General features: G+C 39.8%; 3 protein-coding genes across 7 annotated transcripts; 2 read left to right on the top strand and 1 right to left on the bottom strand.

Annotated features, from left to right (window-relative positions):
• The first annotated feature begins 534 nt into the window (after window positions 1-534).
• On the top strand, window positions 535-4,678 carry LOC115584114 (green-sensitive opsin-like). Its single transcript, XM_030421531.1, has 5 exons — window positions 535-1,005; window positions 1,104-1,272; window positions 2,655-2,820; window positions 3,268-3,507; window positions 4,171-4,678. The coding sequence occupies exons 1-5, from the start codon at window positions 621-623 to the stop codon at window positions 4,267-4,269; spliced, it is 1,059 nt and encodes a 352-aa protein (XP_030277391.1). The 5' UTR covers window positions 535-620; the 3' UTR covers window positions 4,270-4,678.
• A 4,480-nt stretch (window positions 4,679-9,158) lies between these two features.
• On the bottom strand, window positions 9,159-20,077 carry LOC115584115 (green-sensitive opsin-like). Of its 5 annotated transcripts, XM_030421534.1 has the most exons (7): window positions 20,047-20,063; window positions 14,450-14,451; window positions 10,477-10,866; window positions 10,220-10,388; window positions 9,926-10,091; window positions 9,596-9,835; window positions 9,159-9,502 (listed from the first exon to the last, which is right to left on the bottom strand). In XM_030421534.1, exons 3-7 carry the CDS (start codon window positions 10,859-10,861, stop codon window positions 9,404-9,406), a joined length of 1,059 nt encoding a protein of 352 aa, XP_030277394.1. In that variant the 5' UTR covers window positions 10,862-10,866; window positions 14,450-14,451; window positions 20,047-20,063; the 3' UTR covers window positions 9,159-9,403. The 5 variants fall into 5 exon arrangements, with proteins under 5 accessions (XP_030277394.1, XP_030277395.1, XP_030277393.1 ...); XM_030421535.1 differs by lacking the exon at window positions 14,450-14,451 and having other exon boundaries at window positions 20,057-20,077; XM_030421533.1 differs by lacking the exon at window positions 14,450-14,451 and having other exon boundaries at window positions 20,042-20,070.
• On the top strand, window positions 20,052-22,034 carry LOC115584113 (green-sensitive opsin-like). Its single transcript, XM_030421530.1, has 5 exons — window positions 20,052-20,484; window positions 20,573-20,741; window positions 20,871-21,036; window positions 21,128-21,367; window positions 21,457-22,034. Exons 1-5 carry the CDS (start codon window positions 20,100-20,102, stop codon window positions 21,553-21,555), a joined length of 1,059 nt encoding a protein of 352 aa, XP_030277390.1. The 5' UTR covers window positions 20,052-20,099; the 3' UTR covers window positions 21,556-22,034.
• The last annotated feature ends 1,405 nt before the right edge of the window (window positions 22,035-23,439 follow it).

Genomic DNA, 23,439 nt, shown 5'->3' with positions numbered 1-23,439 from the left:
TCCATAAAATTGCAGATTCATTTCAATTAAAACCCAATGATGTAAAGATGTGACTAGGTCTGTAGGTATTGTTTGAACTTGGTTTTAAATGTATTTATAGAGAAACTAGATTCTAAAAAATGTTTTATATCATTCCACAACACTGCACCTTGATAGACAAATGAGAATTTAGCAACAGAGGTCCTACAGAAAGGAATATGTAAATCATTCTTTCTTCTTGTAGAATGTGTATGATAATGTGAGTTAAACTCAAAATAGCTTGGAAAAAAATTAGGTAGAGATGCAGGAAGGCAGATTACTTTATACATAAGAACCCCTGTTTGGTACTTGTTCACCTCATAAATTGTAAGAAGTTGTAATTGTTTAAATAGTGGTTTTGTTGGGGCTAGATAAGAAGAGTTGGTGGCAATTCTTACAAAGGATTTCTGACATCTATGAATTGCTTGTAAATAAGAAGAGTAGGTGCTGGCCCAAATTATATTGCAGTATGAGATATGATCCTCCTATAATCCCCCTTTTGACCAGTATAAAGCAAACTCCTAGACGTCCAATGAGTTACAGAGGGGCTTGATACTGCTTTAGCCAAAGAAGCTCCACACAACAACAGACTAGCAGCGAAAATGACTTGGGAAGGAGGAATGGAGCCCAACGGCACTGAGGGAAAGAACTTCTACATCCCAATGTCCAACAGGACGGGGCTTGCCAGGAGTCCTTTTGAATATCCACAGTACTACCTGGGGGATCCAATTCTATTCAAAATGCTTGCTGTCTACATGTTCTTCCTGATCTGTACTGGCTTCCCCATCAACTTCCTAACACTGCTGGTCACAGCCCAGAACAAGAAGCTGCGGCAACCTCTCAACTTCATTCTGGTCAACCTTGCTGTGGCTGGACTGATTATGGTCTGCTTTGGTTTTACCATCACCTTCGTCACTGCCATCAGTGGCTACTTTGTTTTTGGACCTTTGGGCTGTGCTGTTGAGGGATTCATGGCTACGCTAGGAGGTATGATATAAGAACGTCTTTGAAGCTACTTTTTAAATTTAAGAAAATCTCAGCTTCAATTATAACCGTATGTTTTCTGTTTCTTTGCTCTCTCCCAGGTCAGGTTGCTCTCTGGTCACTGGTAGTCCTGGCTGTTGAAAGATACATTGTTGTCTGTAAACCAATGGGAAGCTTCAAATTCAGTGGAACTCACGCAGGAATTGGCGTCGCTTTCACCTGGATCATGGCTATGGCTTGTGCTGTCCCTCCACTGGTTGGCTGGTCCAGGTAATTCAACGATCAAACATCTGTGCCTACACTAAAATAAGAAAAAAATCAGGAAAGCAAGGGCAGGATGAACAATTACAGCAGCCAAAAACTGTTGGAAGTAAATGAAAGTATCTTAGTAATTTAAGATACACTTGAAAAAACCTGTCCTGTATAAAGGCAGATGTCAGAATCTAAAAAATATCAGAAATTCTAAACACAGAAACTAAGGCCTACTATCTTTCTTCATTATCTTAGGACAAAAAAGCTTGTTATCTCCTGATAAGTAGTTGATTATCTTGTTACTTCAAATTGACAAAGCTTGTAGGTGAAGATACAAAATAATCACCCTGTGATCCATTCTTGGCTTCTCTGGTTTCTGAAGGGGTGTTTAAAGTCTGTTTTAGTTTCGTCTAAGTGACACTGGAAGAACAGGCAGGACCCAGTAGCTAATGCTGGTAAACCTGGACAGCAGCCAACGCACAAACACACAAACACACACACACACACACACACACACACACACACACACACACACACACACACATACACATACACATACACGCACACATATACACATTTGTCACTCTGTACAGTGTCCCAGGTAAGCTTTACAAACCAAAATAGCTACAAACTACTAACAGTAAAAGTTTTAACACTGACGGTAGTCGTAATGATGAATAGTGTCTTGCAAGCAGTCAAGAACCTTTCAGTTTCTCTCTCTTTTCATTGATGAGACCTCCTTCAATGCTAATCATTGCTGTCCCTGTGATGTAAAGTATTCAGATCCTCTACCTAAGTAAACGTAGCACTGGTACAGTCTAATAATACTCCATTAAAAGTACAAGTCCGGCATTCGAATCCTACTCAGATACAAGCATTATCAAACCAGCCAAATGTTTTCAAAGTTTTTAAATGTAATGAGCACCATGTATGCAGTCTTGATTCTATTTTTTGTTAAAGATTAGATAATGTATTATAGGAACTCATGGATAACATGCAAGGAGCATTTCAGTGTGGCAGCTGGTGGAGATTTGTTGTTTAATCTATAACTTTCCATTGTAATTAAATAAAGTACTTGAATGCATTTAAATTTCTCAGTAAACTCCTACAACTGCACTGCACTAAGCCAGCTGTAACCTGGATCAAGCATGAACCAAGCTGAACATTTAGATGTTCAGTGTTGTGTCACAGTTAAATGGAGCCCAAATAGATGGTGATCAAAAAATACAAAATTTGTCCTCTGATGATCTGCTGTCAAACGAGATATTTGTACAGTCTAAAAGTTGATAGTGGATAAAGAATCCTGCACTGTTGCTCCAGTCATGTTGTGGTGTAAATTTGCACGCTTAAATGTTTCCTTCAGTGTACAGTATTGAGCAATTTCCCCTGTTCTCTCACAGATACATCCCAGAGGGTCTGCAGTGCTCATGTGGACCTGACTACTACACTCTGGCCCCAGGCTTCAACAATGAGTCCTACGTCATGTACATGTTCGCCTGCCACTTCTGCGTCCCAGTCGGCACCATTTTCTTCACCTATGGAAGCCTTGTGCTGACAGTCAAAGCTGTAAGTCTTATCATCTTAACTGTGGCTATACCGTAGGTATACTGTAGGTATACTGTACCTGATACGGTGGCAGGCAATGTCTTTTTAATTGCCCCTCCCTTTAACAAGCCTGTACCTGTAGTTTAATTTAGTTATATTAATGTTATTTTATTAATGTAAGACTGATTCGGCTCCACAACATTTTTAAGTGCATTATCAATATAACTTAAATGTCAAAAAGGTTCATCCAAATTCTTTCAGCAAATCTTTCTGATGATCAACATACATCCACCATGAGTTATTTCAGTGATACGACTAATTATCTATTCATCCGCCAATAATCTTTTCTAATAATTGATGGATCATTTCATGCAAATGAGAGAATAGTTAAAGCGAATAAGTTGAAATTCAAATAAATGTTCTTAGACTGTATGTCTTACTAAGTTCCTTGTGTTCAACACATTTCAGGCAGCAGCCCAGCAGCAGGAGTCAGAGTCCACCCAGAAGGCTGAGAGGGAAGTGACACGCATGTGCGTCCTGATGGTCTTGGGCTTCCTTGTGGCTTGGACTCCATATGCCAGCTTTGCTGCCTGGATCTTCTTCAACAAGGGAGCTGCTTTCTCAGCCACAGCCATGGCTATCCCTGCCTTCTTCTCAAAGAGCTCGGCATTGTTCAATCCTGTTATCTATGTGCTATTCAACAAACAGGTTGGTTTATATTTAAACTGCCTCACTGCCCCAATGCTGTCTCTTCATGATAAGTGACCATTTTATAAGGCTTTTTTTTTTTTTTTTTTGGGTATCCAGGTTGGGAATAATCTTTTTTGAGTCTTATACACAAGTTATTTGTAAAAGGAAATCAAACACCAGGTCTGCTTTTCTGTATGTTTTTTTAATATATATTTGATAATGGGTAGTTAACATCTGGAATGCAGTTAAGAGTTTCTCACAACAGCAAAAGTTAGTGAGTCATCAACAGTTATAGATGTTCCAGGTCTGCAGATTTAATTGTAAATAGTACATACGTGAGTTTTAGACACTCTGCAACCCTTTTCTAGGAGGTCAGAGGTCAAATGGGGAGAACTGATAACCTGAAAAGACAAATCAGGTGTCCTGCTGGTGGAGGATGAACATGAGCCACAACCTGGCAAACCAAAAGTTATTTATCAATCCATTACTACAGCTGCTACATACAAGTGATAAAAACTTTACAAAGGCGGAATTTTACCCAACCGATGGCTGAGAGCAGCTGAGATTGTAGCCATTCAATATTTAGTTATAATTATTTCCTTCAAATGAAGGTTTCTTCTTGTGAGAAATGTACAACATTGTTTGATTTCTCACCAATGTGTGCTTTTTCTCCTTTTTCAGTTCCGTAACTGCATGCTCTCCACAGTTGGAATGGGTGGCATGGTTGACGATGAGACCTCAGTATCAACCAGCAAGACAGAAGTGTCTACTGCCTCTTAAACTTAACAAGTTCACAACTGCGGACATCCTCCTTCCTGATGTCTTCTGGATTCTGAATGTCTGTCTTGAAAATGGAAATAAACAAATGGATACGAGAGAATGCAACAAGTGGACATTAATCTAAGAATACACGCCTGGGCACAGTTTTTGTTTGTGTGCGTCCGTGATAGAAACCTGGACTCTAAAACCGCTTGAAGAGAATCAGGCAAAACATCCGTGAAACACAGCCTGAAATGTTTTCTTGTTATCATTGTGTGGATATGTTTGGATGTGCGAGTGTGTGAGAATCTGTGTATATTCATGACATGGAAAGGGTTGGCAGATCTATTGACCTCTGTCATAATGTTCTGTATATATTTTATAAACAAAAAAAGTTTAGAAGAAGTTAATAAATGCATTCATGAAAAGATGTCTTGGCGGTTGCGGTTTTATTTTAATTTACATTCAAATGGTTGACTTCATACTTGGTTGTACTTGTTGGATAGGAATCCATATGTGTTGGTTGGAACGATTGTAGTTTTGAAACAGGTGGACCCAAAAGTGACGCCAAACAGGTAGTGACTTGAAAGGTGATCATACGGAGGATTGCTGGCAGGAAGAGATGGTGAGCTCAAGTGCAGGCCGGTGGCTCTAAATGCAGACACTTAGCCGCTTGCCCAAGGCTTTTGCTGATATCCTCTTGTTTTTACTTGAGTTACGGAAAGTGGACCCTGGATACTTATACTTACACACTAATTTATGAAAGACACAGAAGGCCATCTCTTTCATTACTTTTTCAGTGCGAACAAGTGTGGTCTACAAACAGCCCAAAGCTTTTGCTGTGTCTGTGACCGGAAACCTGAGATTAGGCCAAGGATAAGATTAAAGGTTCCCCTCTTCTACCATTGTCTCATCTCCTTCCTCCCCAATGCTCTCAGTCCCTGTCCTCAGCCCTTGCTCACTTTTCCCTGCTCACTTACACTCAACAAAGACATGACAAAACAAATGCAACACTTTTGTTTTTTTTAATGAGTTTAATCTAAAGGATCGGAGATATGAAAGGCTTTTACTCCCTAACACTGAGCACAGATTTGTTTAAATCATATGAGCACCGACTTGGACCAAGTCGATCCATCCACTTGGCAGGTGATTAAACAGCATGGTTAGTGCACAGGTGTGTCTTGAGCTCCTCACAGTAAAAGGTCAATATAAAACATGCAGTTTTATCACCCAACAATGCTCAGTGCAAGTGAGACAGCAGTCAAATCTGATTTAGTTTTCAACTCAGGGTTTTAAAGATGGAGACACTTTTATTTGCAGGTGATCATATTGGATTTCGGAGTCCAGGTATCACCAACATGTCTGCCTGGGTTGCTTGCTGTGGTAACAGGATCAATCACATCACCCTCCAAATTGCTGGTAGCAACATGAATTCTGCTCAGCTGCTCTGATGCACTTCCATCACTCTGGATTTGATCTTGTTATTGTGAATCGCACTCCAAATGATGCAAGAGACACTTTGAGATTGGATTTGAGCAGCAGGAACGTCTGAACTGTAGAAATCAGGACAATGTGGATATGCCAAAAAATAGATTTAGATTTGCAGTCTGAACACAGCCACAATGCCACGGATGTTGCATTTTGAGAAACATGTAGTTGGCGTGTTGACTGCAAGATAGTCCACCAGTTATGTTGCCGGTTAACAGAATTTTAATTTCACCACCATAACTGGCCCCACAACCACAGACCAGCCCAAGATCCACAATTGGCTTCTTCACCTGCAAGATTGTCTGAAGCATCCACCTGGACAGCTGATGCAACAGTTGGTTCCTACAACCAAAGTATTTCCACACAAACTGTCAGAAAGTGTCTCAGGGAAGCTCTACTGTGCGCTTGTTCCCACAACAAGGTCTTGACCTGACTGCAGCTCTTTGTGAGGACTGGGAAAATGTGCACTTTGCAGATGAATCCCAGTTTTTACTGTACCATGAAGATGGCAGACTTTGTACGGCATTGTGACATCTCTGGCACTGTGTTGTGTGATAGAATTGCACTTTTTAGACCTGTGCAATAATAATGCTGAATAATCAGCATCTTGATATGCCTCACTTGTCAAGTGGATATGCTACAAATTTGAAAGTTAGAAAACCTTTTGTGTGCACAGAAAAGGTTTTATATATTTTCTTTCAACTTGTGAAAAACTTAAGTGTTGACTCTATATTTCTGTTTTTGTCCAGACCTGCCATCAGTCCAGCAGAGGTCCTCAGACTTTCCCTCCTTCCCTCATCGCCTGCCTGCCTGCCTGTCTCCCTGCCTGCCCCACCCATCCTGTGTTTCACCAGCCATGCAGCCACCTGAGCCTCCCCACCTGCACCTCATTCCCTAGTAAGCCTTCACTGCTTATAAACGTTCTCTTCTGTAGTTCCATGCCAGATCGCTATATTATGTTTTATATAGAGGCCTCATGCCTCAGTTCCCTGTGTCTCTATTTGCCTTACCTGTGTAGTTGGCCTTTTGTTTGGTTGTGTTGGACTGCTCTTTGGTCATTGTCTACCTCACCCTCCCATAAGCTTTTTGTGTCTTGATATTTTGTAACAAATGTATTAAACTGCACCCGCTCTGTCTCAGATGTCTGCATTTGTGTCCTTCCCCACCAGCCCCGCCAATAAATCTAGCTAGCTAAGGACAAAGTAGAAGGGTTATTTTGATTTGAACTGCGTGGGTTGTCTTCCCAGCCTGCCATAGTAGCATCCAGCCTCTGGCCCTGCCTCATTCCATTCAAAGAATACCGGTAAAACTGGTGAACCGAGCGGTTCTGAGCCGGTGAGTGGACCTAGAGCAACTGAAACAGTAGCATTTTATACATTAAGAAGAAAGAAACAAGAAATCTGCTCTTTGGAGAGTGTGAACAGCAGGGAGTGGGGGAAAATATGGGGGCACACATATAGCATAGTGATTAAGGTGGGTCCAGACGTCATTCGACCAACTGGTGTTACGCTAATGGGAATCAGCAGGGTTTAGGAGACAGACCGGAATCACCATTTAGGTCTGGAGGTCAAAGGGCTCTCTCCAGACACCACCTCAAATGTGTATTTTCTTCCTCAAAACTTAACCTTGGGCTCTCATTTCTGAGTGTCCAGATGACAAGAACCTGTAAATGTGAAAGAAAGGTACATTGTTTTGTAGGTCTCAGTAATCTAATTTTACCAGTTTGTGATTTGAAAAATTTTTGAAAACTGTATTATAATTGAATTCGTTATTTTAGAAGCCTATTAAAATGTAACTCTACTTTATATCTTCAGGCTAAATTTTTGGGGTTTCAGTCCATTACATTCATTCGACAGCATTGTCAATTTTAGCCTTCTTTTTCCAAAATGTGTGATAGCTTTATATATAAACTGTATACTATATAACAATGTTTTTTTTTTTTATCATAGTCTCATTATCAGGCTTCAGCAGAGCTTGATGATGAGCTGATCTTATTTATTCAGGTGTGTTGGAGCTGGGAAACATCCAAAACATGCAGAATAAAGCCCCCAGTGCGAAGATTGAAAAACGCTGCTATATAAGATGCTTTGGTATTAATATTAGTATAGTTTTTGTTCAAATACACTGTATATACTTAATACCCCTTCATTTTAAGCGATAGTTTGAGTAAAATAAACAAAAACAACCAAGCAGACACAGCAAACAATTTTGTCACCTCCAGAACTCTCACACTTTCTGACAAGACTATGTTGTCAGTTGCATATTGATATTGTAGATGTTTTGGTACTTACTGGCAAGTGTTTTTATGTCTTGCACTTCAGGTACTGCAAGGCCTATACTTTGTTTGTAGGTGTCCCCTCAAAAAACAGTTGACTAATAACTTAATACCTTTTCTACAGTTTTGTTTGGTTTAACCTTGATATTATAAATACACAGAGTGTTTTGGGTGTGAAAAATAAAGTTCAATGATTCTGTACTGGACTTCCTACACAAAAAGGGAGCCCAGTACACTTGTATCTTAGATAAAATCTCAAGTTTTAACTCAATAAAAATTGCTGCTCATGTCAGATTTTAAAGGCTCACATTGACTTCTCCCTATCCTGTCACATCCTATTTCATATTAATTCCAATTTACAAATTGCCCAAAATTTCAACCACCGCCGCCCCAGCTCATTAGATCTTTAGTCTAACTTTTATCTGTTTCAAATGAAGTTTCTGCATTCAACACATTTATTGTGCCAATATATGTGAGGCCAACAATGACTGCAGCACTCTGGTATACTTAAGCCTGCTCTTGTCCATGTTAACTGGAGCTAGGTCTGAGCATTCCTTTCTGTCTCGGTTACCGCCATGATCAGTCAACCCTGATGACATGATCGTAATGTGCCTGCTGTGGAGACTGATGCCCTCTACAGGCATCATGTAGAAACAACCTAAGGCTTACACATTAAAACCGTTTTTGGAGTTGAATTTGGTCAATCAGTTTAGATGACGTTGAGCTTCTCTGTGTGGTCCATTAAACCCATTTAAATCTTGATCAATTAAAGAGTTCAATATGTCTCATGAACTGCCTTTTGAGGTTGCAACTTTCCTGTATTGGCAGTAATTTTCTATTGTCTATAGCTTGAAATAAACTCAATATGGCAACACATTTTTATGCATGCATTTATTGTTTCTATACTAATTTTCATATATATATATATATACAATGTTTACAATTCATGATGACCAACTCAGCAAATGACAAAAATAGAGTTATACATTATATGCAGTTGCTCACTTTGAAAAAAACAGTACAAAATGTGTTCCCACTGATGTAACAGCATCAAACCTAATGCTTTTTAAAGGATGTCATGTAGATTCAATGATGCCAGTTAGCTGAAATATGTAAAGAGCACTGTGCTTCGGACAGCAGGGGGAGACAAAGTGAGCATCCACATACAAGCATTCTCAAATCTTATCATTATGTGCATTGATTTTGAATTGACGTCAACAAGACAAACACTTCCCAACATCCTTTAAATAAAAGATGAGAAAATGCAGTTCATGAGTTTGCTCCAGGAGCTGTTCACGTCCCTGAACTTCACTCAATCCACACTGAGGATTATTCCAGATCCAGTAGACAGGAGAAAGTAAAATGTCCAGGTATAAGAAAATGTCTCCATGTTTAAGAAACAGAAGACACTTCTGTCTTGCTGGTAGAGACTGAGGTCTCATCCTCCACCATGCCGCCCATTCCAATAGTGCTCAGCATGCAGTTACGGAACTGAAAGAGAGAACAAAATGAGCATCTTAGTACACATCCTGGTGGGTTTTAGCTGTCATAATTTTAGGTGAGATCATTTTCATATAAACTAACCTGTTTGTTGAACAGCACATAGATGACAGGGTTGTACAGAGCTGAGCTCTTTGCAAAGAAGGCAGGGAGAGCTGCTGTCAGAGCGGTGAAGGCAGCTCCCTTGTTCAGGAAGATCCAGCCGGCAAATGTGGCGTATGGAGTCCAAGCTACCAGGAAGCCCAAGACCATCAGGATGCACATGCGTGTCACTTCCCTCTCAGCCTTCTGGGTGGACTCTGACTCCTGCTGCTGGGCTGCGGCCTAAAGAGTTTGATAAAATAAAGATAATCAGCCTCTCGCAATGTGTTTAAGAATCACAGGACGAAGAACAGGCCTAAAAACTTCACTTACAGCTTTGACTGTCATCACAAGGCTTCCATAGGTGAAGAAAATGATGAAGACAGGGACGAAGAAGTGGACGACGAACATGTAAATGACAAATGATTCATTGTTGTAGCCTGGAGCCAGAGTGTAGTAGTCGGGTCCACAGGAGCACTGCATGCCCTCAGGAAGGTACCTGCGTGAGGTTTAAGAAGAACAAATCATGTGTTTATTCTACAGCAACTAAAAGCATCTGATTTCTGTGTTTGAATGGTTTACAAGTCAATGAATCAAGTTCAAGATAGAAAAGAATGTGTGAATTACCTGGACCAGCCGAATAGAGGAGGAGCAGCACAAGCCAGAGCCATGACCCAGGTGAAGATGACTCCCGCTGCAGCGTGAGTTCCAGTGAACTTGAAGCTTCCCATGGGTTTGCAGACGACAATGTATCTCTCAATAGCCAGGACGACCAGTGACCAGAGAGCAACTTCACCTGTAAGAGAAAGGGAAGAATAGTTAGTATTTCATGTTTGCTGTGCCATGTCTTGTTTCAAATAATTTCCTGCTTCTTCTTTTCCGACCTCCGAGTGTGGCCATGAACCCCTCAATAGCACAGAAAGTGGCTCCGAGGATGAAGTAGCCGTTTATAGCAGATGTGATGGTGATGGTGAATCCGAAGGCGCACATGATCAGTCCAGCCACAGCCAGGTTGACGAGGATGTAGTTGAGAGGCTGCCGGAGCTTCTTGTTCTGAGCCGTTACCAACAATGTCAGGCCATTGATGGGAGTTCCAGTGCAGATCAGGAAGAACATGTAGAAAGCCAGAAGCTTGTAAATCATGGGATCCACCATGTAATACTGTGGGTATTCAAAAGGACTTCTAACGATCCCACTCCTGTTGGACATGGGGATGTAGAAGTTCTTGCCCTCAGTGCCATTGGGCTCGATTCCTCCTTCCCAAACCATCTTGACTGGTCTGTTGTTCTATTGAGTTTCTTCTCCTAAAGAACCTGAAAGTGCTGATGGACAGTGAGTCAGGGCTGCTGTGTGTGACTTTTATACCTCACCACTAACCCAATTGTTAATGTGCCAGAATTGGATTACAGGACTATAAGATGCCAAATAGTTTGTCAGAGGTCAGTAATTGGCCTTAACACCAGCTACAGAGCCTAACACCCAAAGTAATTTGCTCCGATTTCCAGATCCGGATGAATTATCTTAATCCTGATTAAAGACATGTAATGAAGTTCATTTCATTCAGGACATTATCTAGGCACTCAGTACACTCCTTCTAAAGAAGCCAACCAAAGCTGGAATCAAAAGGACTGTCTAAGTTTATGGTGTAGTGTACATTATTTACCTCTTCTCTAAGGACATTGGGCCTCATTCACCAATATCTTCTTAAGAATCTTCTTAGATTCTTTCTTAAGTTGTTCTTAAGAGGTTCCTTAAGAAAACCCTACGTCAGATTCACCAACGCGTTCGTAAGCCTCAGAATTGTTCGCAACCGTGTTCTTACATTAATGAAAGCCGCAGGAGCAATATATATGCCATTGTTTTGCGGGCCTTGGATGGAGAAATGCCACGTATAAATATGGTGGGGGGGTTACTAATTGATGGCATGTTTCCAATTTACTTGATTTATCTTGAATCATTGGCACATTTAATTTATTTTAGAATTTAAATTCTTTGTAAATTACCAAAAATATGAAATGAATAAATAAATTAATAAATATGACAGAATTATCACTGTAATATTGCATTTTATTGAACTACACAAGAGAAGAAAACACAACCATGCCAACATTTTGGCACTGAAATGTGCGTAAGAGTACTCTTGAGTGTTCGTAGGATTTGTTCTTGCCTAAGAAAAAATCCTAGATAAGAAAAAATTCATGAATGCCACAATCTTCGTAAAATCTTCGGAAGTGGGACTTAAGAACAAATTTGTTCCTAAGAACGGTTCATCAAAGAGGCCCATTGATTTTTGCACCGGTCAGTTTGTATTAAATATGGGCCAATGAGATTAAACATTCAGGAATAATATACTTCAAATAATGGAAAAAAAACATGCACTTGTGTGTTTTCATGTGACGTGTGAATGTCTTGAGATAAAATAAATAAACACTGACTTTTAGTTTCACATGAACACAACACAAACAGCTGTCTCTTGTGTTCCCCAATGTCTTTTTTATACTACACTTGTGACGAGCACCTAATATTGCTACAGATGAAAATTAGCTTTTTTGCTAACTCTGGCATATTTACATTTTGAGTGTAAACTGAACATGTCAATTGATGTGCATTGTCCCTTTTAAATAAATAAATAAAATTAAAAAATAAAATTGTTTTAAAATGCAGGCAGACGAATGCCTGATGAGTCTCATTCAGACATTTAAGTGTACATTGTGGAGACGAAATGTATTTGATGACCTGGGGATTAGAACTTTCTAGACTTTCCTTACTTTACTTCCTTGCTTACTGTGTTTAATCTTTATGCATTTGTTTGTTTTTTCAGGCCAGACCAGAATCCATTTGTATGAACTGTAGGCGTCATTGTCCTAATGTGATTAACTTCAGTCTCACACCTGAACTGACCTGGATAAGACAGGAGAAAGCTTACTGTCACAGGCTGGAAAGACAGTGTATAATGTCTATCTTCCTTGGGCCAGAGTGATACTATCAGTGGTCAAGAACTTACGGTATAAAATGTCTTGTGTTTATTTTAAGAGCACATTCTGCAAAAAAGTCCATTGTTGACAAAAGAACAGTAACTGCAATTGTTTATGAACCATAGACTACAAAGAAACAAAATAACATTTTGAATTCTATGCAAAGAAAGGCTGCTCGTGATGTTGACATATAGGTATGGGCTTATTGTAAGTCATTTTTGCTTGTTTAACGTAGTTCATGCTTCCATGAGGTAGTTTTGCTCGTTAATGTAGTCATCCTTGTTTTCTATGTATTGAGTGTCCCTAAATTACTCGAAAGGAGCTTAAAGTCAGCTTCACGATAGGCCAAGAGTGACAGACAGACACAGACGCATGCTATGACTGACAGTGATATACTGTAGAATTATGCAGAACAAAGAAAAATAAAATTTCCTGAGATATTGGGGTGTCTTCTGTACACACAAGTTAACTTGACTGAAAGAAATAATCCATGTACTTCTTCTATTTCCATTTCACTGACTGGAGGAATGGTAGGCGACATGCTTTGACCTTACTTGCATGCTAAAGGCAGACCGTGCGTCACCTTCGTTACTTACCTTAACACCAAATTAAGAAGGATGCTCAGTACAGTATCCGGGATAAGGTCATTAACAAATCTTAAATCTGATTTCACTAATTTGAGTCTGTCACCATTTATAAATCAACAAACTGTAATTAAATTAATTAAGCAGTTGGCAATCATGCACATCAACATTAGGATTGAACATCTATTGAGGAACAGGGCTTCTAAGTTCTCACATTGACTGGACAGTGTTTCTGACCAGTGACAGTTTAGTCTGGTAATTTACAGGAAAATTCATTTATATTTGTCCGGATCTGAGGTGGAACTCCCATCAATGGCCTCCCATCATATCTGCATCAGGAATTTAGGGCAACCTCTCGTTTTCATCCTTGTTGACTGGTGTTCGGACCGATGTCGGGCTGCTGCTGCTTCAACATCTTCAACACGCCGACTAAACCGCCTGTTTGATCAGGGATTCACAGCCACACATGGAGGTAAAGTACAAGGGAAGATGTTATATACATGAGTATGCTTCTTTTTTAAACCTCTGTATATGGCTTTACTTGAACTGAAAATACACACTGTCAAAACATTGGTACTTTACAAATGCTACAAGTGCTGCTATCACCACTGCTACTCATGATAGTACAAGCTTCATTTCTATATAACATGATATAGATAATTATAAAACTTCAAAGTCGTTTTTTTTTGTTGAAACATTAGTCTGTGACTTTTTAGATGTTCCAATTTGAGCTTTTTAAGATATTACTTCCAGCTTGGCTCTATGTGGCAGTGGCCAAACCTAAATTAACCTTTCATGATGGCCTCAGCTAAAGATGTTCAGGTGGGTATGGTGGGTTTATGTCAGAGGGGCCATCCAAAAATAAAAAAAGATGAATATTGATTACACTTAAAATTCTAAATAATTTTCTCTTCAAATATTTTACTTGACATATTTCATTTCAGCTATTTTATGCTATTCTTAATAAATGGTTGTTGCCCAAGAACTACTTTATCATTGTGGTATGATGAAATACTTACTGACGTTTGCACAATGGTGACTTTTGGAGGTCCTTTAAAGAACCAATAATTTAAAATAGTTCCTCAATTATGGGGCATTGTACTGCTGGACAGAGCTTTCATTTTCATTAGATTCTTTATGACTAATTTGTGAAACAAAACTTTGCACCTCAGTAGATGAAGTGATTAAAGACACTGTACATCATTCTGGGGTTAAATGAGGTCCAATCAACAGAGACAATGTTGACAATGTATGTTTCTGTGCTGTGCTTATGCATTAGTTAGGTTTAGGCACCAAACGCCTTGGATTGATAAACAATGTCACCTTATTGAACTGGTTTGTGGTTGCTTTTTCATCGATTTGTAGTTGTTAAGTAGTTTTTTTGTGTCTCATGGTTGTTTATTTTTCCATGTGTTTTTTGTGCGTTCTTTTGGTTGTTTTGAGTCTTTTTGTGCCATTATTTTATCTCTTAGTGTTTTTTTTAAAGGGACAGTGTGTAACGATTAAAGTAATTTATTAACTCAAATCAACGTCTTCGTTCATAAGTAAGTCCTCATTGGTGTACAATTACCTCTGCCAACAATCTGACTTATCCTCCTGAGCGAAGAATTACCTATCTGAATATACATAGCACGGGCAAGCTCTATGAAGGCCGCCATGTCTTTCCGGTTTAAAAAAAACTATGGACTGCCGAGAGGGAGACAAAGCACTAGTGGTACTACGTAGTAAGGCTAAACGCGTTTTCGTTCAGAGCCAGCTTGACTGCAGAACTGAGAGGGAGCTTTTTAGTTATAACCTCTAATTTTATAGCCTTAATAACTAACTAAATCTTTACCTCATTACTTGGATCAGTAGAAATACTCGACGCTGTTGGGAAAGAGTCCATATTTTGAAAATGAGTTTCTTGTCCGTCAGGGCCACTGTAGCTTCCGGAACGTCTCCAACGTCTTCAGAACGGGAGGGGTGAGCCAAGGAGTGTTGCAATGTAGAACCTCACAGCTAGATGGCGCTAAATTCTTGTTATACCATGGTCTGGGGGAATACTCGATTCTGATTGGCTGCAGGGTGTTCATTAATCCCTGATATATGGACACATACTAATTAGTTCGAGTCAAATTGACTGTTCACCGCTGTAAATCAATGCGCTAGCTGGCATATCAAATCTGAATATTTTATTTCCTGCACTGAGTTCAGTCAGTCAGTCCTTCAGTGTCTTATCCTCTGAACACCACAGGGTGGCGACTGTAACACACAAGCTGCAGAAAGTACACTTCCCCTCTAAATTTACTGATAAGCGAATAATCTCACATCCGTTCGCTGTTCAACTCTCTGCTTCAGGTTGCGGCCACAGTGACGTTACACACGGCTTGTCATTTGTTCGTGAACATCTTGCTATTGATTTGGGGACAATGACATGACTGGTTAGTTAGCTAATCGTGTTAGCTAGCATACTGTCAAATTATATTTACTGTTTGTTAACCGTATGTAATGTTATTGACTTTGAATATTGCTAGCATAACGTTAACTTTCTTGCTCATCGCTGAGCGGACTAGAATATCTCCCATTGCCAAGTCGTATCTATGGTCCATCCTATTTACTGGAGGAGTGAACAACGTCTCCGTTGCATAAGAATCTTACGGGAGAGTAATGATTGTTCCAGGTATTAGTCAAACCCTCAGGCGTTACCAGTGCCGTGTTCCAATATCCATACTTTCCGTACTTACTATACTTAGTTTGAGTACGTAGGGTGTTCCGATATCTATCGCGGTGAAAAGAAGTGTACTTAAAGGACCCGGATGTTGCACTCATAACGGCAAAATCGTTGAGTGTGCAACGATGTACACTTTGCGCACTCAACGGCCGCGATCTTGTCTACGTAGCGGAAGAAGCGGAGCCAGGCAGAGGCGCTCCGCTCGGATTTTTTTTTTTAATAGCTTCTGAGACAACAGGGCCTGCAGCGGAGCCATATTGCAGGATTGTAATTGTTAAAAAGTATAGCCGTAGATGTCTTATGTTCACCGTTCAAAGCGGGATGTTTTTGCCGCCGCGGCGGCTGTCGCGATCGTAATTTCCGGTAAGTGCACCACGGAGTATTAGATTTGGAACAATACTCACCTGCTGAAATCTGCGTACTTAGTAAGTGTGGATAGTGTACTACGTTTAAGTGTACTCATGGAAGTATGGATATCGGAACACAGCACTGGGAAACTAAGTTATGGCTTGTGAAAAACTTTATATTTTGATTGTAAAACGCATGAAAATGTAAATTAATGGTCCGAATTTCTTTTCTTTGGCAAGTGACCATGGTATAAGAGGGATAATGCCCTTCAAGGCGTCCATAAACAGGAGTTAGTGGACTTTGCCGAGGCAACCGTTCTCCGCTGCGCGTCGGACGGTTTTCAGGCCTCCGCGTCGTCCATTATCTCCTGTTTATGGACACCTCGTCGGGCATTATCCCTTACATATATTACACACTGTCCCTTTAATCCTGTCGTTTTGTGTCTCTTTGTGGTTGTTTTGTGTCTCTTTATGGCTGTATTGTGTGTTATCCAGCTCCGTGTTATCCTGCTATCCAAGTGCCAATGACAAAACAAACAGGCTGCTCTTTAAAAAGCTGGAACCTCCCCGTGTTGTCTGGTTGTTTTAATTATGAGAAGCAATTACACAAACACCAATCTACAACTACCTATTTGCTAAATGTGCATATTGTCTGATGCTGTTAATGTTTGGATTAAACATATTCAATATTGTAAAAATGTTATGCTGTGAAAAAAAAGCTTAGGTGAGCAAGTTAAATAAACTTTAGCCTACATGTAATTTATTTTGTAGGGTGACTTACTGTTCTTTATATTATAAAATATTAGTGGTATTTGAATCGATTGACACCAGTGTTCTTTAAAGTCCTGTTCCTTTGTCTGTATGCTCAGTGCCTTTAGTGAAATGCTGGAAACCCCAGTGTGAACCAGTTAGACATAAATCTTCATTGTATCCTAGGAAGGCATTTTGGAGCTTTCTCTGTCTTTTTTATTCTGTGTCACTGTGAAGTGTGGACTGATTTCAACTGTCCTACTTTAGTAAACTGGGAATTACCAGAGAGCCTGTGTGAGCCACTCTTCAGTAGACCTAAGTAACAGGCTGGTGGGACCTGAGCTGACCCTTGCAAACCCGTAGGGATTATGGGCATCCTGCTACTACCTTACCCTCAGATTAAGTATCCATTCAAACCAGAGGATCAACCACAAACACTGACTCAACTGAGCAAAGTCATCTAAATCAGGACATTTTTTGAGGGAAAACTGAAACACAGTTTAAATTTCTGAATGTCAGCATGTGCTGTTCATTCTGCTGTTGAAGCCTATAAGGTATAACTACACTATTGCACAAAGCTTATACACTTTAAACTGCTGGTTACAGCGTTATTGTGATTTACTCAGGTCAAATGTAAACAACTTGTTCATTACTCGAGTGTGTCTATCTCCTAAAACTATGTGAGAAAACACAGTTGGTGTATAAAATATAATACACAGTTATATCCTGTTTTCTGTATCCTATTTCAATCTGATGATAATATTTACAACAATGCCACTATGAGCACTTGAATGTTTTTTATTTTGCAAGAATTTCTTTCTGAATTATTTTTCTCTAAATTAAAAATGTCTCGTAAATGCCTTTCCACATTTTATAATCGTACATTAACCTAAATAAAGGATCTGAATCTCACCACTGATGTTACCTGCATCACAATTATAATTCTCTGTGACAACTATAATGAGCTATTCTATGTCTTCTAATTCTAACACAACTATTGAATTCAAGAAATGCAAATAGAGGCCTAGTGCATTTATAATCATATACAATGTAATAAGCATATAAGTAGAAGCAGTCAACGTGTTGTAAAATGTCTCCTGTGACTGATGTATTATTATATATGACTTCACAAGATTGTTATTTCCGATGCATCAATGTGTAAGAAGAGTTTTACTGCCATAGTTGCTTAAGGTGGAACTCATTTTAACCAGGCTACAGTAACACAACACTTGTCACATTCATCTGTTCACACACACATTCATACACTACTCATCAGGATGGAGGGAGGGAATCGACCTTCTGATTACTCGATGACCCACTCTACCTCCTGAGATACAGACGCCCTAATGACAATTAAGTAAATCAGTCGAGTGATTCCCCAAGGCCAGGCTCACAATATAAAATGAAATAGAACAGAACAATAAAGTTCTGATAAATACATCTGCTTTCATATTTGTCTGTACACTTCTCTTTATATTTGCTTTTTGTCAAACATTCAATTCTTTAACCTCTTTCAAAAAAAAAAAAAAAAAAAAGACACTCAAGACTTTCGGTCCAAGTCTCCAGGTACTCCCAAGTCAAGTCACAAAATAAAGAACAAATACATATAAACAGAAAAGACAAGGTGATAATTAGGCTTTATTGGTGGCCAATTGATCTAACATGTTCAAAAAGTTTGACAATTAAGTAATTAGTGTTATAATTACTGATATTCAGTCAAATACATGCCATACAACAAAAACAAATAACTTTTTAAAATCGTATTTATTGCTTTATTAGACAAACTGACTGGTGCGGAGCTACTTGTTTAATCTTAACACTGGATTGTTAATTTAGAAGCTTCGCGTGTGTTTTTAATGGACAATATAGTTTTAAACTTGAAAGTAAATACTGACTAGACGTCTTGCCTGCGATATAGTATAGCCTAAAATGAAAATACAAGTCCCCTCCGGTCGCACCGCGCGGCAGAAAACGGTACTTCAAAATAAAACTCGGAAAACTCGGACATCTAGATGCTGTTGCTGTCCGATTTGACCTACACTTTCACGATCCTCACAAGAAGTGCTCCACGATAAGAGGTTTGATTATAAACGAGTGAATGAGCCGTAGTAAGGTCATTTAGTTAAAAGATAAACTACCCATGGGGAAGCGCAGCCTGTGTGCAGGTCTACAAAGGAGCTGGACTGCGTTTCTCACCACTTCACCATTACAGTTTTGGTGTAACATAGAGCTGAAATAAGTTACTGACTTGTGTGTATCGCCCAACAAACAGACACAGAATTGACAAACTCAGCGAGACGAGTGTATCCAGTTAGTTTCTAATAATCTCATAGTCAGACTTTCTTAAATGGGTACTTACCCTGTTTCCCAGCCTGTGTCTGGATGTCTCATCCGACTGTCCTGATCTCCGGTCCTACATCCAATTCTCACTTCCATCCTCGAAAATAAAGACTTTCTGAAAGATGTTGTTTTTGGAGAGTCGGAAAAAGCAGCGCGACATTTTTTTTTAAATGGAACATAACTCTTTCTTTCTTCTAAAACGTAGATAAGTAATGAGCAACCTCATGATCTATTTCTTTTAAAATCAATTTTAGATTGTAATCATTGCCATCTCAGAGAGATACTGACTATTTATCAGTTGGTCGAAAATAATTTTAAAAGACTTATTATTTCAACTTCAACTGTTTCTCCGACAATAATCCTTTTTTTTTTCTTTCCATCACCATGAGATTGAACCACCCTATAAACAGAGAAAAGGTCATACACATATAAGAAATTTGGATATAATGGAAAGCAAAATTTTGTCCTTATTCTTTGCTTATTCATAACACATAGGTGAAGACATCATTTATCAGCGAAGAAACAGAACTAGTAAAAGACAAACAGGAAGACAAAGATGTTAAGCTTTGTCTGGTGGTCACCCCCCACCCTTGCACGATCACCACCGGCTTTCTTAAATTCAATTATCAAATTGAGTTGAGCTGTCCCTTTCTCACAATCCTCTTGTAATCTAACTTTGCCAATTTGCGGATAACCCCAGGAAGGTATAAAACAGCACCCGGGACAGCAGAGCACTGAGTGACCTCACACACAGTTACCACTGCCTGACGATCCGAGCTCCGGCAAAGTAAGCGACTCAAGATGGTTTGGGAAGGAGGAATCGAGCCCAATGGCACTGAGGGCAAGAACTTCTACATTCCCATGTCCAACAGGAGTGGGATCGTTAGAAGTCCTTTTGAATACCCACAGTATTACATGGTGGATCCCATGGTGTTCAAGCTTCTGGCTTTCTACATGTTCTTCCTGATCTGCACTGGAACTCCCATCAACGCTCTGACATTGTTGGTAACGGCTCAGAACAAGAAGCTCCGGCAGCCTCTCAACTACATCCTCGTCAACCTGGCTGTGGCTGGACTGATCATGTGCGCCTTTGGATTCACCATCACCATCACATCTGCTATGAACGGCTACTTCATCCTCGGAGCCACTTTCTGCGCTATTGAGGGGTTCATGGCCACACTCGGAGGTCGGAAAAGAAGAAGCAGGAAATTCTTTGAAACAAGACATGGCACAGCAAACATGAAATACTAACAATTCTTCCCTTTCTCTTCCAGGTGAAGTTGCTCTCTGGTCACTGGTCGTCCTGGCTATTGAGAGATACATTGTCGTCTGCAAACCCATGGGAAGCTTCAAGTTCACTGGAACTCACGCTGCAGCGGGAGTCATCTTCACCTGGATCATGGCTCTGGCTTGTGCTGCTCCTCCTCTATTCGGCTGGTCCAGGTAATTCACACATTCTTTTCTATCTTGAACTTGATTCATTGACTTGTAAACCATTTAAACCACACAAATCAGATGCCTTTAGTTGCTGTAGAATAAACACATGATTTGTTCTTCTTAAACCTCACGCAGGTACCTTCCTGAGGGCATGCAGTGCTCCTGTGGACCTGACTACTACACTCTGGCTCCAGGCTTCAACAATGAATCATTTGTCATTTACATGTTCGTTGTCCACTTCTTCGTCCCTGTCTTCCTCATTTTCTTCACCTATGGAAGCCTTGTAATGACAGTCAAAGCTGTAAGTGAAGTTTATAAGCATGTTCTTCATCCTGTGATTCTTAAACACATTGCGAGAGGCTGATTATCTTTAATTCTATCAAACTCTTTAGGCTGCAGCCCAGCAGCAGGAGTCAGAGTCCACCCAGAAGGCTGAGAGGGAAGTAACACGCATGTGCGTCCTGATGGTCTTGGGCTTCCTGGTAGCTTGGACTCCATACGCCACATTTGCCGGCTGGATCTTCCTGAACAAGGGAGCTGCCTTCTCCGCTCTGACAGCAGCTATCCCTGCCTTCTTTGCAAAGAGCTCAGCTCTGTACAACCCTGTCATCTATGTGCTGTTCAACAAACAGGTCAGTTAGTTTCTAGTATTTCCATTTTTTTTCTTTCTTCAAACTTCAAACCATCGTGTCTGACTCTGCTATCTTTGCTTCTCTTTCAGTTCCGTAACTGCATGCTGAGCACTATTGGAATGGGTGGCATGGTGGAGGATGAGACCTCAGTCTCTGCCAGCAAGACAGAAGTGTCTACTGCCTCCTAAACGCTCTCAAATCTCAGCAACTGTGTTATATAATGGACATTTTTCTTACTTGCTTCTAGAATTTAAAAAAAAAAGGGAAAAAAGTTTTGAACTTTTGCCAAATGGATTCATGGATTTGACCAACGGACTCTGGACCAAACACAAGAGGAATTGTGTCTCACCTGTTAATATGTAAATGTGAAGAAAATGCTATTGCTGCAGAAATGATCTTTTGTGCAGCATTTGTGTGGCTGTGTGCATGCAAGAGCCTATGAGTGAGTGAGAGAGCGTGAGAGTGTGAATGAACTATGACTCACTGTACAGCATTGAATGACACAAAGAGACACATCAATTCTCAAGTCAAACTAAACCTGATGAAATGTGACACACTTTCTGCTGTTTTCATGTTATTATGTTTTACTGGTCAACCAGTGCTCTCATTTTCATGTATTATATGTAAAAGAAGACAAAAAAAAGACAGACTAGATAATAAACGCATGCTTGAAAAGAAACATCCTGTTGTGTCGACTCGTCTCTGAACTATACTATGTGGTTTAATTACAACTGGTTTGAGATACAGAATATTTATAAGGCTAACATTTGTCCCTCAGGCAAAGTTAGTTTTATCTTTAAGTTGTGTTACAGGACTTTTAAGCTGAGCATTATATGACATCCACTTTCCTTAGTCCCTTGAACTTGATAAGACGGAACCAAGAGCAGCAGCTGCTGCGGTGTGTCTGCCAGTCTGACACTGAGACATTTAAGCAGGCATGGAAATAATCCCTCCTTGTAATCCCATGTGAATCCTTTAAAAGTTCCATAATGACATGGGCGTATTTTTGGCAGTACGGGTGGTCATTGTTTTCAAACATTGTAACGAGACTTCACCCAAGGTGACGACCTACCTGGGATTCCATATCACTTATGGAGCTTGGATCTTCATGAATAAGCGAGCTTACTTCACAGCACTGATGGCAGCTGCCAATGGCTGTTTTGCAAAGAGTTCAACTCTGTGTAATCCTGTTATCTATGTGTGTTTGTCAAAGTGGTTGTTTGATATGCTTTCTATTTTCCCTTTCCTTCTTGATTCAACACTGGACTGTTTTCTCGTTTCTGAATTTGATGTCTTTGCTCCCTTTTCTGGTTCCATTACTGCATAATATTCACTATTAGACTGGGCAGCATGGTGCAGGATGTAGACCAGAGTTTCTAAAAGCAAGACAGAAGTGTCTGTTTCTGTCTTAATTACAATGGCATACGCAAACCTCAGGACATTTTTCCTTGCTTGCTTTCAGATTTTTAAAAAAAGCTCCAAAGAGAAAAACAAGGCTTGATCTTCTGCTTTATGGAGTACGATATGACAAACAGACTCCGTACCAAACACACAGTACTGGTATGTTCATTTATTTCTGAATAAAGTATACATTTAGAGAAAACCATGCCAACATTGTCTCTTTGAATTTGATAAGAAAAGACTTAGAACCAAAACATTTGACAGGGAATAAAAGGAATAAAAACCTAAAGTGAAGCTATAGAGGGTGGATCCCCTTTTCCCCATGCTGATGTCATGTTGCCATTTGAATTAAAATGTTGTATATTCACATACATTTTATTTATATACCCTTAAATAACAGTCACATTTCCTCAGTGGGCTTTAAAATCTGTACAGTGAACGATATCCTCTGTCCTTAGACCCTCAGTTTGAGCAAGGAAAAAAGCATTCAAACGGGGGGGGAGAAAAAAACATGGAAGAAACCTCAACCTATAGGAAAATTACTACGCAATAATGACAGAGAACATAAGGTCAGGTTTACCTCCCTTTTGACCTGACATGGGTGCGATTCACACTGTTATCCATCGTTGTAGTCCTGTGTGAACCTTTTAACATGTCCATAAAGATATGAG

The sequence above is a fragment of the Sparus aurata genome, chromosome 6 (assembly GCF_900880675.1).
Source record: "Sparus aurata chromosome 6, fSpaAur1.1, whole genome shotgun sequence".
NCBI lineage: Eukaryota > Metazoa > Chordata > Actinopteri > Spariformes > Sparidae > Sparus > Sparus aurata.
This window is presented reverse-complemented; position numbering and strand designations above follow the sequence as displayed.

What these genes read in the sequence shown, in the direction of transcription:
- LOC115584114 (XM_030421531.1), top strand. Translation starts at nt 621, where the DNA reads ATGACTTGGGAAGGAGGAATGGAGCCCAACGGCACTGAGGGAAAGAAC. An exon ending in CCACTGGTTGGCTGGTCCAG is followed by an intron (nt 1,273 to 2,654) that starts GTAATTCAACGA and finishes GTTCTCTCACAG; the next exon opens with ATACATCCCAGAGGGTCTGC. An exon ending in TTGTGCTGACAGTCAAAGCT is followed by an intron (nt 2,821 to 3,267) that starts GTAAGTCTTATC and finishes AACACATTTCAG; the next exon opens with GCAGCAGCCCAGCAGCAGGA.
- LOC115584115 (XM_030421535.1), bottom strand. Translation starts at nt 10,861, where the DNA reads ATGGTTTGGGAAGGAGGAATCGAGCCCAATGGCACTGAGGGCAAGAAC. An exon ending in GTTCATGGCCACACTCGGAG is followed by an intron (nt 10,389 to 10,476) that starts GTCGGAAAAGAA and finishes TTTCTCTTACAG; the next exon opens with GTGAAGTTGCTCTCTGGTCA. An exon ending in CCTCTATTCGGCTGGTCCAG is followed by an intron (nt 10,092 to 10,219) that starts GTAATTCACACA and finishes AACCTCACGCAG; the next exon opens with GTACCTTCCTGAGGGCATGC.
- LOC115584113 (XM_030421530.1), top strand. Translation starts at nt 20,100, where the DNA reads ATGGTTTGGGAAGGAGGAATCGAGCCCAATGGCACTGAGGGCAAGAAC. An exon ending in GTTCATGGCCACACTCGGAG is followed by an intron (nt 20,485 to 20,572) that starts GTCGGAAAAGAA and finishes TTTCTCTTCCAG; the next exon opens with GTGAAGTTGCTCTCTGGTCA. An exon ending in TTGTAATGACAGTCAAAGCT is followed by an intron (nt 21,037 to 21,127) that starts GTAAGTGAAGTT and finishes CAAACTCTTTAG; the next exon opens with GCTGCAGCCCAGCAGCAGGA.